Source organism: Diuraphis noxia, unplaced genomic scaffold (assembly GCF_037042655.1).
Source record: "Diuraphis noxia isolate RWA-SAM2 unplaced genomic scaffold, SU_Dnox_SAM2 contig0001, whole genome shotgun sequence".
NCBI classification, from domain to species: Eukaryota; Metazoa; Arthropoda; class Insecta; order Hemiptera; family Aphididae; genus Diuraphis; species Diuraphis noxia.
In genome coordinates this window covers 102,712,729-102,728,395 of record NW_028301711.1, presented here as the reverse complement: position 1 = coordinate 102,728,395, position 15,667 = coordinate 102,712,729, and the positions used below count along the sequence as shown (strand labels likewise).

Below are 15,667 nucleotides of genomic sequence, written 5' to 3'. Positions count from 1 at the left end.
GAAACGGGTCAGAACCAGTGCCGCAACTAGCGGGGAGACCAGGGGTGCTCAACACCACCAAGAGGCCTCAGTTTATAATTAATTGGGGCCCCCAAATTTATAGAAGTCTAAAAAACAAAAAAATTCTCATTCCATGTACTTACATAATTACAATACTACGATCATACAAAATATTATATTTGATTTTCAGTATTGCGTATTTGTGTGTCTACTGTCTACAATCTATATTGTTGTACGTAGTCCAGTGGTGTATTGGTGAACAAATTTTTGGGTATACGCACTTTAAGCTATATTTTATTGCAAAAAAAAAAAATGTTATCGCTACGCTCGAAATATTACTTACATAATACATTACAAGCTACATTAAACAATTTGTACTATAATCTTCGCTTTTTCTATTTTTATACACAGTATTTCAGTTTTTATGTTAATTGTTAATATACTTTTAACTATTATTCAGATACTCACTCAATAGATAAAATAGTATTTTATTTATTAATAAAATTTTTGATTTTAAAATGGTGATGTCTTTCACAAATTAATCATATATCTAAAAAGTAGCAAATTCTAGACAAATATTAACAGCTGATTGGTAACTTAATTTATTAATAACAAATACAACTTTAAATAATTTATTACTAGTCAGTAGTTACTATAATATTTTCCACAAACTTATTTTTTCTTCTTGGACTTTATGTTTGTTTGGCTGATTTGGTTTGGTTCTTGAATCTTCAGCTGTTCTATGATGAACCAGCCATGTTTTAACATAATATTCAGGGTTCCAGTTGTCCAATGGAGGTCCATTTATATTAATAAACATTAAATTAGCTATGTTTACTACTGTTAGTCTAGCTCTAAGCTTTGTACAAATATTGTTCATTAGACTAAACCCCCTTTCACACTCAGCTGTTGATATTGGAAATGTTTTACACAAATTATAGACTTCAGGCATGACTTTTTTTTGGCAAAAGTGTATTATATTCAGTTAGTTGTCGAAGACCATTGATAGCATTTTGTTCATTAAGTAAAAAACGTTTACATATACGCTTCATTTCATTTTCCCCGTGCCTAATATTAGTATTTTCTAGCCAGATGCTAATATCCATAATCAACAAATCCTGAATAATAGTCTCTTCATTGCTATTTTCAAGTAATCTATGTTTAAGATTATTGGTAATGCTTGAAATAAACTGTTTTGGATTAATAGTAATTAATTTAGTGTTAGTTGAAAGTTGAATATTTTTAAATACCATAACTTTTTTAAGTGTAGAAACTTCAGACATATGTTCTCCCGGAGTAACTTTAAATGATTCTATAATCCTTATTGTTCTTTGAATGTGCTTTTGGCCTTGAATAAGTGTAGTTGTACGTTCTTGTAATTGATTAGATAGTATAGATAGTTCTTGTAGACAATCACACATCAAACCCAGGTCTGATACAAATTCTGGACTTGCCAATCTTTTTTTTAGGCCAAGATATTTGTTTCTAGTTTTAGAATCTTTAGTTGAATCATTTGCAGCATTACAAAAATGATTACACAAAGCTGGAAATGTTTTCCATACAGAATTTATGGCCCTCCAGCTACTGGCCACCCAACGGACATCAAGAACTCTACCCAGTTTCAAAAATAAAATATCTAATTCATTACACACATTTCTGAGTTCATTTTGATTCTTAGGAGAAGTGTTGTATAAGACGTATAATCAATGAAAGATTTAAAGTGGTTTAAAGCACCTATGTCTTTTATTGAGTCATGAACTGCCAGTTCTAAACGATGGTTTAGGCAGTGCCAACTGAAAATTAGAGGATAGAGCTCTTTAAGTCTTTTTGCCACGCCATTTCTTTTACCTAATAGCACACTCGCTCCATCGCTCACAAAAGAAACCCAATTTTCTCGCAAATACTGATCATTAAATCCAGCATGATGTAAGCATTTAATTAGTTGTTGAACTATATTTTCAGCCGTTTGATTTGATAATTCAACTAAGTCTAAAAATATGAAAATGGGGTCTTCACAAGAAATAGCTGCTCGTATACATACCACCACTCCACTCAAAGTACTTATAGTGGTAGATTCATCAATTAAAACTGATAATTTTGCTTCAGTTTCAAATATGTTAGAAACAATTTTTCTTTTCATCATAGATGATATGTGGTCAATTATATTAGTAGATGATAATCTCGAGTGTAATGTATTTCCAACTTTTAGACCATTGAGTTTTTGAAGTTCTATAAGTTTAATGTCGTCATCAAATGGACGATTACACTTGGCAATATAGTATGCAGTACGAAAAACTAAATGAGTTGATTTATTTATTTTGTTTTCAGTATCTTCAAAGTTTTTTATAAGTGAATTTGTTTCTTTTTCAGTTGCAACATTAAAAGCAGTTGTATGTACCTTAGAAGAACTATGTTTTTTAATTTTATTTCTTAAGATAGCTAGCCGAGTTATTTTTTTGGGATTATCACCACTGTCTATTTGGCAATTAGTCCATTCTTTTGCCATTTCAATATTATGGCTTTTAAAAGATTTAAATTCAGCAAATTCTTTGCATATGCTACATCCAAGTTTATTATTAAAACATATTAGCCATGGGTATTTTGCTTTTTTCCCCTCCACTGTTCATTGCTCCATTCCAACGGCCATAATTCTAATGGAATTTGACTTTTATCTTGTGATACATTGACCTAGACATTTAATAATGTATTTAATTTCTATTATAAATTGTCAAAAGTTAACTGAATTAAAACATAAACTAGCTTACTAAAAATGTAATCATTCAATGTATTTAAAGCATGATATGTATATAAAATACCTAAATTAGTAATTATAAAATATCAATTATAACTTATAAGCAAATATTCAGCTGGGCCTATTTTTATATGTAGTTGCATACATAATGTGTATAATAGCATAATTATTTAAGTGTGCAGTAGCAAATGTGTGGTAATTTTGATAGCCGCAGCTAAGCACAGTTAAGAGGTACTATAATTTTATTAAAAGATACATATAGACATATAGTATAGTACATATACGTATATAGTTAATAGATAATATTTTAGTTCACCATTTTAATTTTTTTGAAATATATAACTTATATGTATAATTTATCTACATTTATGCTATGATTGCCACTGTGCAGTAGCAATTATAAATTATAATACATAAAGCTTCAAATATTATAATAAGCTAATAGCATAAGCATATTATTATGCAATAAATAATATGAGAAACAAAAAACCACTAATCCAAAGTAGAAACATCATGTACTGTACATATCTTTGTTATAACTTATAAGTATTACAACTTACTTCAACACAGTAAATAAATATTCAGAAAATCAAATTTACATTACCAATTTAAAACTTTAGTTGACACAACTGATGAGATGATAGATATAAAATATTAAATAACTATTTATTATTGATCCATCATGTTAATTTGTAGACTATGAGTATTCACAGAAATAAAATTTAAAATTTAAATTAATTTTTACTTCTTTCAAATTCAATATTATAATAAAATATTATGTACTCTTACCTGTAGTTCCGAAGTTACCATATTAGAATAATTACAATTGCTTGAAACTTTGGAAGTACATACTGCGTGAAGATTCTATAAGGTAAAAAAAAATGTAATTTTGTTCATAAAAAAGAAATATTTGAGCAAATTAATTTTTGACATAATTTACTTTGGTTTGAGATGGTAAATTCATAAGTATACTCTTGTCTGGTTCAGAATTGCTCAAACTCTACAGTTAATAAAATATAATATAATAACTTACATTATCTATATTATATTCAGACAAACAGCCAATGGTCTCTACTTTAGGCTTTTTTGAAAAGTACGACAATATATTTGTTGTCAATTTCCTTTTATCTTCACTCATTTTGTAAATAAAAATTTTTAATTGGTATATTTAGCAATTGCTACTAGGTAAGTTAAATTAATATGGTATAAATTATCATTAATTAATCGTTTATTTACAAATTAATGTCCACATGACAGAAATCAGAATGATAGAAAGCAAACGTATCAATGTATCATTCATACATACTACATGTCTACAAACATAATATATATCAATATCATCACATTAAATTAAATTATTAAAATCACAGAACAATGTTAAAACTTAAAACTCAAGTCACTTTTCTACTTTACAATGTCTCTTGTGATAACTGATTACATGATTGTTATAAAACGTGGTTTTCTGAAAACATAAGCAAACCTAACTTATTTAGTATTTACTTATTTAAATCATATATAGAATTCTTCTATTATCTATGGTTTAAATGTTTACCGCTATCAATTTTCCTCGTGACAATGGTATTATGATTATATAACCACTAACCAGTATAACAAAACCAGTAGGCAGTTGTAATCATACCGCATAGTTTTATTTATAAATAATCGTTTATCTATAATCGTGGTCACGGTCATCTTCTAAGACCGTGATCGTGGTAATAATGCCATATTGTATACAAAAAATATTCTCGATTAAGTTGTGATATCAACAAAAATATTCAATAATAAAATTAAAAATATATCATCAATATTGCATATTTTATAAGTAATAAGTATACGCTCCTATACGGGCGTATACCTGCGTATTGTGTATATTTTAAAAGCTATACGCTCTGATCGACAAATACGTTTTGGGTATACGCCGTATACCCCATAGATATTAAAGAATGGATAGGCCATTGCTATATTAATCGAATAGAGGGAAGTGTGCCGGAATGGGGAAGAGAGAAAGACAGATTTTTATCATTACCTCTCTTTCTGGCAGAGGTCTTATCATAAATTATATTTTGTGATTATTATCATTGCTGGACGCATAGATAATACTGATAATAGATATTTGAATTTATAAATTATAATAAAATAATAATTATTATAAATGTAATATGTATATTTTATTATAATATAAATTTAATTGTATTAATTGAACCTGTTGGATGTTACCTAGTTATTGCATAATTTGACTAATTTACTCCATTTAAGTCCAAAATCCAAACTGAATATTTATATTAGAACTTACTATGGTTCATATTTGCAAAGTGTGTAATGTTTCATCTAAAGACAACAAAGATTTACCATTTCATAGGTAGGATCATAGTCCCTTATGGGTTATTTTAAATTAGTAATATCAGATATTTAATGTTAATTAATTAATAATTATGATGGTTAGATTTCCTAAGAATTTGGAAAAAAGGAAAAAATGGGCATCAGCATTAGGGTTCGGGTTGCAAGAAATTGGTGATTGGCAATATGTTTGTGGAAATCACTTCACAAATGATTGTTATATTTTTAGTACTGCAAGAAAAATATTAAAGCCTAATGTTACACCATTGTAAGAATACTGTATTTTATTTATTTATGAAAATTTAAGTATAAAATGTAGTTAAACAAAAACTTTCATTTTAGTGTTGTTCATAATTCTGATGATAAATCTTGTTCACCAGTTCCAAGTACTTCGACAACTGTTAATTATTCATAGTATGTATTTTTTTGTTAAAAGTTAAAACTAATTTTAACCATTACTGACATTATTATACAAAATATGAATTATGTCTGTTTTCTAGTGCCAATGCTGTACATTCGTCTCCAAAAATGTTAAATAATATGTACGTATTATATTTATTGTTGCAAATTAAAATTAAATAAACTTTCTTTTTAGTGTTGTTCATAATACAGATGGTGAATCTTTTTCACCAATCCCTAGTACTTCTGGAACTGATAACTATTCACAGTATGTATTTTATTTGTTAAAAGTTAAAATTATGTATTACAATTTCTGTACCAAATACATTAATAATGTCTGTTTTCTAGTGTAAGTTATACAACACCTTCAACACCTAAACGGAAGAAGGTAGAATTAACTTGTGAAGTGACTACTCCCAAAATGTATGTAATATGTTTCATATTTTTTAAAACTATTTACCTGTACTAAATCACTCAAGCTTAATTTAAATGGTATTTCTTAACACTAGATGTCCTAAAAAAAAACTTATTTGGAATAGTAATCGATTTGGTGATTTGAGTTTAAGAGATTTTGAAACACCTAATCGTGCTGCAAGAAATTTTAAAGTTATAAAAACAACTGTTTCACACTTGAGGAGAAATAACAAAAATCTGAAAAAAAAGTGTAAACGTTTAGAGAAAAAAGTCGAAACATTAAATGACTTATTGGAGATTCTTAAGAAGAAATCATTAATGACAGATTTTGCTGCTGATAATTTAAAGGTACCCATCATTATTCTAATTTTTATTGTTTACTAATTAATTGTTTACTAATAAATTGTTTACTAATAAATTTGTTTACATGTTCATGGGAGAACTTAACCAGACTTTGTTATTGTCAACACATAGGTACCAACATCAAATAAAACAATGAAATGTCATTAACAACAAAATTTGAAAATTAACAATGTAATTTTTGTTGTATTATGTTTAGATATTAATTTAATAAAGTAACTTTTGATATTTTATGTTATATATCTAGTATTTAGTACATTGCAGTGTTTCCTAAATTTTTTGCAATACCGAACCATAAATAATTTAATATTTATGGGGTGCGCTACTAAAAAAAAAAAAAAAATATCAAGTATGCCATAAATAATTAATATTTTTATTGTAATCAATTTCATCATTGAATTTTTATAAAATACAATACTGAATAAAAAATACAAATAATAAATAAATAAAATGAATAATAAAAAAATTAGTAAAATATGAAAGTTGTAATCAAAACCGCAAAGTTTGACCCATGGTTTGGGAAACGCTGGTATATTGTATCCTTGAATGTTACTCTACAGAGTATAGTAGTATAGTAGTAGTATAGACTCTATAGAGGATCTTTTGGTAGTGTAGCTGTAACTAATATTGTACTTATTGTAGTATAATATAACTTTGAGTTTGAATTTTACTATTCTTTTTTTTAAATTGGCTCTCACAATATATCATAATATTTTAAAGTTAATTTTTTTATCAGGCACTGGGTTCAGATGTACTAGAAAAACTCATTAAAAATGGTCTGTCTGGAAAAAAGCAGCCTTATACTGAAGAAATTAAACAATTTTCTGTAACCCTCCAGTATTATTCTCCTAAAGCGTATAATTATATAAGAAAAACTTTTGGGAAATTACTTCCTCATCCTAGGACTCTACGTAGGTGGTATATGGTTGTAGATGGGAACCCAGGTTTCACTAAGGAATCCTTTGAAGCAATTGCTAATGAGGCGAAAAATCGTCCACTTTACTGCAATTTAGTCATTGACGAAATGTGCATAAGACGTTATGTTGAAATGGACAGTCAAAAAAAGATACATGGCTATATTAATATGGGTGCAGAATACTCATATGAAAATGACGATATACCATTCGCTAAAAATGCATTACTATTTTTAGTAGTAGGAATTAATGGATATTGGAAAATGCCAATCGCATATTTTTTAATAGATGGATTAAACAGCGGTGAGAGAGCCAATTTATTAACTAAAGCTATTGACCTTTTATATGATACAGGTATACATTTATGTTCTGTAACATTTGATGGTGCATCAGTTAACAGTAAAATGTGTACAGAACTTGGTGCAAATTTTAATGTAGATAATGGAAAGCCATATATAATAAATAATCATGGACAAAAACTTTATATATACTATGATCCTGCCCATATGCTTAAACTGATACGTAATGCATGGGAATTCAAATCAGTAATAATAAATTCAAAAGGAGAAAACATATGCTGGAAATATATAAAAATGTTATACGGAATTGAACAGCAAGAAGGATTAAGGGCAGGGACTAAACTAACCAAACGACACATTGAATTCCATAACGAAAAAATGAATGTTCGTCTGGCTGCCCAGACACTTAGTGACAGTGTAGCAGATGCGCTAAGTTACTTAAAAAATCAAAATGATCTCTTTAGTGATGTAGAACCAACAGCAGAATTCATCAGGTACATAAATAATGCTTTTGATATTTTAAATAGTAGGTCAAAGTTTTCAAAAAATCCATACAATAAGGCTATTTCATGTGATACTATTGAACAGTACACAAAATTTATGCAAGATTTTATACCATATATCAAGAGTTTAGAATTTCCTGACGGTGTTAAAGTTATAAACTCTGGTAGAAAAACAGGTTTTGTAGGGTTTATTTTAGGTCTACAAAATGCAATATCTATGTTCCATGACCTATTGGCAAACACAGAACTATATTTTTTTCCAACATATAAGATCAGTCAAGACCATATTGAGACAACGTTTTCAGCAATCAGAAGTCGATTGGGATATAATAATAATCCTACTTGTAGGGAATTTAAAGCTGCATACAAGAGAATTATAATTCACAATGAAGTTGTTGGTTCTGTATTTGGAAATTGCTCAATGCTAGAAAATACAAAACATTTATCAGTAAATTCAAGTAAATGTGAGAAAAATTTAATGTTCAATCTAAATAGTCATTGGTTGCCAGAAAGACATCTAGATGACCATGATTACTTTGAAACTTACATAAATATGACAAAATATATGGAAGACACATGTCATTATATAGCTGGATTTGTAGTTAAAAAGTTATTGAAAAAAGTTGATTGCCAATCTTGCCAAAATTCTTTAATAAAACCTGGATATGATAATGAAAATAATTTAACAAGTTTGAAGAATCGATGAGGGTTGATAATTCCTAGTAAAAGTGTTAAAATTATATGTGAAGAAGTGGAAAGAATATTCAGGGCACATGAACCAATTTATTTTAGTAATAATAGAAATAAATTGTATTTATTAAATAAATTGAAATCCAGTTTATATAAAACAAATAATACCTGCCTATTTAATTGCCAAAGTCAAACTTCTGCTTTGGATACTCATCAAAATAAACTTATTAATTCAATTGCTGTTACATATGTAGACATTAGAGTTTTCCACGAACTACGTAAAATAAATGATATAAATATTAAATCTGGAAAAACAAGGTCAAAATTGACGAAATTAGTACATTTTAGACATGAATGATTTATGTTATTATTATTATATTATATAAAATATGGTTTAATATTAATGTATTAATTGTATTATTATTATTTATTAATTTATAAACTTACATATTAGTATATTACACTAATTTATAATATTGAGTATTAAATATTGACAACTAATTGAATAAAATGAAATAAATAAAATAAATAATTATTATGTGTGATTAAACCAAATTCTGTTATCTATTTGTGTTAAGACCTCTATAACCTCAAAATAATTTCATATTCATTCCCGTATGATAAGCTCAAATGGCCTATCCATTCTTTAATATCTATGGTATACCCCCGTATACCCTCCAATAGGGCTGTTCGATTATTTTTTTTACCACTCGATTATTAATTTCACGTTTTAATCGATTACTTCGATTAATCGAAAATTAATTGTCATTCCAAAAATCGATTTTTAACGACAGATTAATCGATTTTTTTTAATGACTAAATAATCGATTAATCGATTTTTTTAATGTCTGATTAATCGATTAATCAATTTTTTTATTCAACGATTAATCGATTTTTTTAATGACTAATTAATCAATTTTTTTTATCATGGATAAATTGATTCCTTAACTTCTACACAATTTTAGACAAGATTTGCAGGATGACTATGACATATTGATGTAGATGTCCACTTACTTTTATAATATTATCCTCAATACATTCCGAATCGTTGAATTCAAAACTTCATATTAGTAATTAGTACAGATGTAAAATTTAAATATGTAATCAGGTAATCTATATTATTAGTATGAATTGAGAACATATTTTAAGGATAATCTGAGTCTGAGAATATTTGTAAGTTAAACAAAGCATTTTACAGTGTATAAGAGTAAAATATATAAGAATAAACAATAACTATAACAATATAAATTATAAATTATAAATAATAATAAGTTGTGAATATTCATTGTTATCATGTAATAATTAAATAATGTTTAATATGTAATATTTATATTATATGTAACAGCCTCTTTTTTCCATTAAAAATCTAAAAAAATAATTTGCTTAGTACTTAGGGTCTAGGCACTAGGCCCTAGGGACATCAATACATTCTGCTACTATGGCTATATTATGAGAATAATTATTAGGTACAGGAATAGCTTATCATAATAAATAAGACTGTTTTTTTTTCAGTCATCTTGACTGTGACTTTTTTTAATTCATACATAGAAATATAGAATAGTAATAAAAAATTAAAATATAAAAATTATCTTTATAGTAATATAATAATAAATATTAATAATATTTAATATTAAATAAAAATAATTAAACTTTCCCTTTAGTCTTTAGAGTGTAAACAAATAAATAACAATAATAATATTTTATAAATTAAAAGGAATTGGAACAAATTTTTTGTTCATCGATAAATATATGAGTTGAGAACAATGATCTTCAGTAAGTGATGCCCTCTGATCAGTAACTATGTTACCTGCACGGCTAAACACTCTCTCTAAGGCCACACTAGTGGCTTGTATACACATTAATTTATTTGCCATTACTTTCAAAAATGGAAACATTGTTCCATTTAGATGCCACCATGTAACTGGACTTTGTTCATAGTCAACTTTCGGTAGATTGAAATATCAATTTATCTCATTTTCTACTTTATCGCCAATAGATAGTTCCTGGATAGAAACAATACAAAACAGCACACATTGTAATAAATAATACATATACATACAAATAAATTATATTATTATAAAAGAATTTCCTTACCGTATAAGTAGATTCTGTCGATTGTACATCATAACTAGTATCAAAAATTGCAGAGAGCCCAGTTGATTTTAATTTTTTTGGTGGAGACTCTGAACTCAATTCTAATTTTGATACAGAATACTGCCATGTACTTATACATTCTTCTTTTAAAATTGCCTTGAATGATTCTAAATCAATTGAAGTATGTTCAATATCAATTCTGTCCAATTTGAATCGTGGATCCAAGGCAGTACACATTTTTAATGTAACATTATTTCCATAACGATTAGTGAAAACTGTCATCATTGTTTCTAGCATTTTTTTTTTTCAAAACTAAGCAAACACTATTTTCTTCGGTAAGCACTTGTTCGTCAGCTTCTAATATTTTTTTCAGGATCATGTTAACAACAGGTAATATAGCTGATGCTGTAACATAAGACTCGCCTGCTAAATTATCCGAAATTTTTCGAATTGGATCTAGTGTTGAAATCATAGGCGTGTCTAGACCTTTGACGCAGAGGGTACAACCTGGTGCTTACACAAGGGGCTAATAGTCCCTAGCCCCCTTTTTTGAATAATTTTTCTTAATAATTCATGGTGCCACTTGAAATTGCAGAGGGTGCAGGTGCATACCCTGCACCCCCTGTGGACACGCCTATGGTTGAAATTACTGTTTTGAGAATTTTGACTTGGTGTTCATCGATCATTCTATCTTTAAACACTCCTTTGTTGTACGTTCTTAAAAATGAAGCTAAAGGAAGTTCTTGGGATAAAACTACTTCTATGAGGTCCAATAAAGACCACCATCTAGTCTTTGAGTATGATGGAAACTTCACAGATTTTAGCCCATATCGCTGTTGCTCTATAGCCATCTCCTTAACTGCCTTCCAGCTGTATGCGAAAATATTTTGTATTGCCCTAACTTTGGTAATGGAAACTTTAACTTCATCCAACTCAAATATTTTTTTGACCGCTGTGTTAAAACTGTGTCCAAAACAAGGAACATGTGGTATTTTCAGGTTGTCAACAGCTTTCAGTACATTTGCACCATAGTCTGTTGATATGGCGCCAATGCTAGCATCAACATCACAATTGTATTCTAACAATTGTAGCTGAATAGCACTTGCTAGATTGTCTCCCGTATGACTTATAACCCAAACATATAGAAACTGTAACATAAAAGTAATGCATTAGCAATTAGTAAATTTTTAAATAATTTTAACTAAGAAATCTTTACTATTTACCTAGATTAAATTTTTTGTCCAAAAAATGGCAAGTCAATGCCAAAAAAGGCTTATTGGATACTGATGTCCAGCAATCTGTTGTTAATGACAAAAAAATAGTAGTTGATACTATATTTTGTACTATCAACTTTGTTTCTTGATAAAGATCAGGAATTCTTTTGTTGGTAAGGGTACTCCTACTAGGCAAACGGTAACTTGGATTTAATGCACGAGTATAAGCCTTGAAACCTTCTTTTTCGACTAAATTATAGGGCATCATATCTACAGCAACAAAATATGCAAGAATTTTATCTAGCTTAAGTTTGTTGGACGGTGTCAAAGTAAATGATGTCATCACAGTCTGTTTTGTATGTAGTTTGGTTTTCTCTGTTGTAGTAGAACAATTACCAACTTCATTACAAACATTTACCAATGGTAATGAAAGTGATGAACATAAAGTTGATGTTGATGCATTTAAAATGTCAGTGTCTTGTGAAGTGGTCAAACTGAAAAGAAATATTAGTATTATAAAATATTGCAACTGTGAGGCTAAGAATGCTTAAATAAACTGCTTATAGGTAGTATGAAACAAATGTCTGTATCCTTAGAAATGTAATAGATATAGTAAACATAATAAATAAATATAATTATATTATTTAAAAACAAACTTTATAAACATAATATACAAATTAGTAATTACTAGGGCAGAGGACTTGTAGCATTTGCATATTAATTGTTTTGCTGCACAGTCACAAAAATAGCAGAGTATTAAACAAATACATTTCATACTTTCACAAAGCTGGTTTTAATATTGTATTTTGCATATAAATGCATATGTTGAGTTTTTTCAGTTTTTAGGGCATATTTCTTCCATTATATACTTTTAGATGCATATTTTAAATAATTAATCATATTATCAATATTTTTTCGTCGACGTTTTTATTTATTTGTTTATACAACCTCATTATATTACTCTAAATATATAAAATATTAAAATATATAGTATATAAATGACTAGTGTAGTCTTAAAAGTTATAATTTTTATTTGTTTTTATAAGAATATTATGATTTATGTTGTTATTTGGTTGGTAAAACTTTTAATAAATCTATATTCACTTAATTTAAATATGTGGTATTGAATATTGATAATGAATAGTAATTAACACTTCCATTTCAGTAAACTGATTAGAAACAGTTGTTACAACTTACAAGTGTATAAGTATAAGTTATACCATTAAATACATTACCTATTTTTTTCCTTTTGGCAATTTATCATTTTATCGACCAAATTTTGTTCACAATAATATTATCATAAGCATAAATAATAATTTTAATTAGGGCCCCTTCGTTAAAAGTGACACTGGGGCCTCAGTTAACCTAGTTGCGCCACTGTCCTCTGCCCTAGTAATTACTAATAAATAATTTTAAATGTTAAATAATATAAAATGTACATATTTGCTCTTTTTATTATATACCTATCAGATATCTATATTGTTACTCTTTTAATATAGTTTTAATAACATAAAATACATTTTCATTATTTTAATAATTTATTTGTATGTGTATTATTTATTACAATGTGTGCTGTAAGCTGTTTTGTATTCTTTCTATCTAGGAACAAAATACTTACTTGTCAAGCTCAAGCATGTCGGGCGGTAGAAGTTCACAATTTTCAGTTCCTCGTTTTTGTTTATCAAGTTCATTATATTTTCCTTTGTGCGATTTTTTTATGTGGTTCCACAAATTTGTAGTGTTTGAACCCGAGTTTGAAAAACTTTTATAACACATATCACAAGTCGCCCTGTATCCACATTCAGATTTAGTGAAAACATTCCACACTAAACTCATCTTCGAGGGAAATCGAGAATAAAACAATAGTCAATAATGACTAAATGGCAAAAGTAGTAATATTTATCTTTTAACTCAATGCACGAATACCGGAATATGATTAAATATTAATACGATTTGCGAATGACAAAATCTTACAGTTATGGTTGGTTTCTTGTTAGCAGAATGCAGACGTAAGATAAGATAGACTGATAGACGCATAGCAGCCATATAAAAGTAAACACAAACACACAAAATGTAAAAAGTGCTAAAAATAGAAATTAATTCGAACCGTCAAAACACGATTAAAGATAAGATTATCTTTAATCGTGATTATAATAGGAAATTCGATTATTAGATTAATCGGAAATTCGATTATTTCGATTATTTGACGATTAATCGAATTTTATAAAAACCGTATAAAAATCGATGGGAAAAAATAATAATCGTTATAATCGATTAATCGAAATAATCGAACAGCCCTACCCTCCAATACACCACTGACGTAGTCGTAGTACGTTGTTATAAGTGTTATAACAAGATTTTATACTTTTATATTATTTTAATTGTCTGGTCCAGCCAGTAGTGGTGCCTCAATGGTTTACGTAGTGGTCGGTCGGTCGGTGGGAAAGAGATAAGACTGTTTGATGTTAATATTGAATTATTTTTAGAAAACCCGATATTATTTCTATCGATATTCGATAACAAAAATAACATACATACAAGTACAATATATTACAGCCTACAGCTGGTTACACACTTACACTGGCTTATGGCTACAGTACACATTTTAATATTCAATGAAGTAATATATTATAATATTTTTGTGTGCGATATGACATTATGACGAATATATCATAAATGAGATTTCCAGTATTTTCACTGGCATGGCACCTGCATTTATGTATAATTTAAAATATTAATATTCCACTTATTCCAGTATTATGTGACTGTGTTAGTGTTTAGTTTCAGTATTTACTATCTCGAGACTCGACTGTTGAGTGTTGAGTCTCCTCTTAAAATCTATTGAGTTTTACAGTAAGTTGTGCATTGTGCTTATCGTCTGCGTGGTTGTACTTTATTACTTGTAAAGTTATAAATTATTTGAGTATCATACGATAATTTTAAATAAATAATTTGTAAAATTATTATGTCGTCACGAAGAGTATATGAAAGTGGTTTTGCTAAACGCAAGGCAAAAGAACAAAGAACCGCCAGTTTGAATTTAATGCGAGGTTCAATGTCTAAATTTCTTCGAAAAACATCAGTAACTTCAGGTAAATATGGATTAAAAATTAAAATAAGTATCTTTAAAAGTATTTTTCGAAATTCTCAATAAATTTTCTATAATCTTTAATAACTACTCAAAGTTTCTAAATACGGTATAGGTATAGTATAGGTAATATGTTAGGTATGGCGAGTCATTTTAATTACCTACCTATTTATGTAGTCATAACTCCAAAACTATTAGTGATAGTCGTTGAGAATTGACAATTTTTTAAACTAAATCATGCAAAGCAAAAATGCATGGATAGATATAAATTATAATTATTTGATTTAAAATGTAAAAAGAATATAAGCATATTCAAAAAATTTTTGGTGATTTAGATGGAGACAGAAGACAGAAGAAAACCTACGAATAAAAGTATTTTTGCCATTGATTGATACATCTTTAGTTCAGCTAAATAATCGCTTTATAGGTTTACAGAAAGTAGTTGATAAATTCAACTTTTTACAACCACAAGTAATTCTACAATCTAGTGAAGATGACGTTGTCAAGGCTACTTATGACTTTATTTTGTACTATGAGAAAGATATAAGTTCAGATTTTTTAAGACAGATGTTATCTTTAAAGGAAGTTATGATTGATTCACTG

General features: G+C 27.9%; 1 protein-coding gene, 1 long non-coding RNA gene and 2 pseudogenes across 2 annotated transcripts; 1 reads left to right on the top strand and 3 right to left on the bottom strand.

Annotated features, from left to right (window-relative positions):
- Positions 1–652: 652 nt before the first annotated feature.
- On the bottom strand, positions 653–3,890 carry LOC107171101 (E3 SUMO-protein ligase KIAA1586-like; annotated as a pseudogene).
- Positions 3,891–4,686: 796 nt separating this feature from the next.
- Positions 4,687–6,500, top strand: LOC149062957 (uncharacterized). Its single transcript, XM_089215955.1, has 7 exons — positions 4,687–5,111; positions 5,196–5,357; positions 5,432–5,503; positions 5,590–5,631; positions 5,685–5,756; positions 5,837–5,911; positions 5,998–6,500. The coding sequence occupies exons 1-7, from the start codon at positions 5,047–5,049 to the stop codon at positions 6,284–6,286; spliced, it is 777 nt and encodes a 258-aa protein (XP_089072081.1). The 5' UTR covers positions 4,687–5,046; the 3' UTR covers positions 6,287–6,500.
- Positions 6,501–6,614: 114 nt separating this feature from the next.
- LOC149062956 (uncharacterized) lies at positions 6,615–9,228 on the bottom strand. The gene is made up of 3 exons (XR_016189899.1): positions 9,116–9,228; positions 8,837–8,973; positions 6,615–6,883 (listed from the first exon to the last, which is right to left on the bottom strand). It is a non-coding gene; the product is annotated as an uncharacterized LOC149062956 (long non-coding RNA).
- Positions 9,229–10,368: 1,140 nt separating this feature from the next.
- Positions 10,369–13,812, bottom strand: LOC149062955 (E3 SUMO-protein ligase ZBED1-like; annotated as a pseudogene).
- Between the last annotated feature and the right edge of the window lie 1,855 nt (positions 13,813–15,667).

Coding starts and splice junctions, on each gene's coding strand:
- LOC149062957 (XM_089215955.1), top strand. CDS start 5,047: ATGGTTCATATTTGCAAAGTGTGTAATGTTTCATCTAAAGACAACAAA. Junction 5,112..5,195: donor AAAGATTTACCATTTCATAG/GTAGGATCATAG, acceptor TATGATGGTTAG/ATTTCCTAAGAATTTGGAAA. Junction 5,632..5,684: donor CCAAAAATGTTAAATAATAT/GTACGTATTATA, acceptor CTTTCTTTTTAG/TGTTGTTCATAATACAGATG.